This window comes from Austrofundulus limnaeus, unplaced genomic scaffold (assembly GCF_001266775.1).
Source record: "Austrofundulus limnaeus strain Quisiro unplaced genomic scaffold, Austrofundulus_limnaeus-1.0 Scaffold564, whole genome shotgun sequence".
Lineage (NCBI taxonomy): Eukaryota > Metazoa > Chordata > Actinopteri > Cyprinodontiformes > Rivulidae > Austrofundulus > Austrofundulus limnaeus.
The window spans coordinates 255569-257172 of record NW_013952966.1 but is presented as its reverse complement, the minus strand read 5'-3'; the positions used below and the strand labels follow the sequence as shown (position 1 = coordinate 257172).

General features: G+C 38.9%; 1 protein-coding gene across 1 annotated transcript in view; it reads left to right on the top strand.

Moving 5' to 3' along the window:
- aldh1l2 (aldehyde dehydrogenase 1 family, member L2) overlaps positions 1-1604 on the top strand; it is a gene marked incomplete in the record, with an annotated part of 44459 nt that overhangs the window by 14073 nt on the left and 28782 nt on the right. The window contains 1 exon segment of the mRNA XM_014026528.1: positions 1167-1256. Coding sequence (XP_013881982.1) covers positions 1167-1256 — 90 coding nt within the window.

The window sequence follows — 1604 nt, the reverse complement described above, 5'->3', positions numbered from 1 at the left end:
GTGTTTCCCAAAGTTGGTCGGGACCCAAAGTGGGGTCCCGACCCCAACTTTGGGAAACACTGTTCTAACACATCACATCATTCGTACAGTCGTGTTTTAACAGTTCTAGCCTTTGAGTGTGAAAACCCTGGGCAAAAAAATCAGCAAAACTAAATATTTGTTCACTGTTTGACTTTATAAACATTGTTTAATATTTATGCATGGGTTACATACCCGTTTCTGCAATTACCCCGATTTTCAGGTACTTTGAGATTTATAGATGAATCCTTAATGGCTGCTGCCAAAGGTTGAAAATGAACAATATTGGTTTTGGCCCTTGTCTGTGTGGTTATATTTTTGGGTCTGTTTGCAAAATTCTTCTTGAACAACTGGATAGTTTTTAACAAAAATAAATAAATAATCATTGGATCTACTTATACAGCTGATTTTTTTTTGATTCAACAAGAATCAAGACTTCTGCCACATCTAACTAACTTTAAAAAACACAGAAGAAGTTATAATTAAATCAGTGTTGAGCTATAATGTGTTGTAGTAGCTGAGAGTGATCCAAACATACTCCGATCACTACCAGACTGTGCAAGATCTGTGTTTAACATTCGCCTATTATCTATTTGAAGTCCACTGACAAYGTCTGTTAGCAAAATRTTATATGAACCTCTGGATGGATTTGAGTGAACGTCAAGGAATAATCACAGAGTGCTCATGTACCACTGATTAATGTTTGGAGTCAATTCAGTTTCAAATGACTGTCACCACTAAGTGACATTAGAAAACATCAGAATAAACATAATTCAGCCAGTTTTATAGAGGCTGAACTTGWTTATAAGTGTTTGGAAAACGTTTAGTTGAAAGATAATTTCTGCCAACACTCATGTGTCCCACACCATAACATCCTCATTCAGTGAGCTCTGTGAAAATTTACAGTGTGGCTCATGTAGAGYAGTGAAACAGCAGCTTCTGATTGGTTCATGCTGGTTAGTAGAAAAACAGAGGCGAAGCTTGTCCTAACTGCCTTCTGATTGGTCAGCGCCACGTTGYAGCGTGTGCTATTCTTAGTCAGGAGGTTAGTTTTCCACTGGATGTTTCCTGTGCTCAGGGAGCTGCAGGCAGTCTGTCAGATGTGAAACTGATCTGTGTTGACTCTGGCCTCTCCTCGTGTCCCCCAGTTGAACTTGGCCCAGCCAGCTGAAGCCATCCACAACTGGATCCGTGGCCACGACAAAGTCCCCGGAGCGTGGACGCTCATTGATGGACAGGTGTGCATTTCTKTTGGGTCTTACAGTGTTCAAAAGTCGTTTGTGAAAAAAAATAAAAATCGACAAAATCAAAACAAACCTACTTGTTTAAGTTCACAAAACGTTGAAGGAATATTTTGTTAATTTTGAACTGAAARGTTACAATCTATGAAAATAATCACAAAGACACCATAAGTTAGTTCACTGAGAGTCAGTAGCTGCATTTCCATTGCAAATGTGCACAAAACTTTGTCGATATTCTGTTAATGTCGAAAAAACACAGTTTTGCAATTGCAGTGTTTCCATTAAAGGCACAGTGTGTAGGATTTGTTGTTTTCAGCGACATCTAGTGGTTGAGTGGTTGAATCA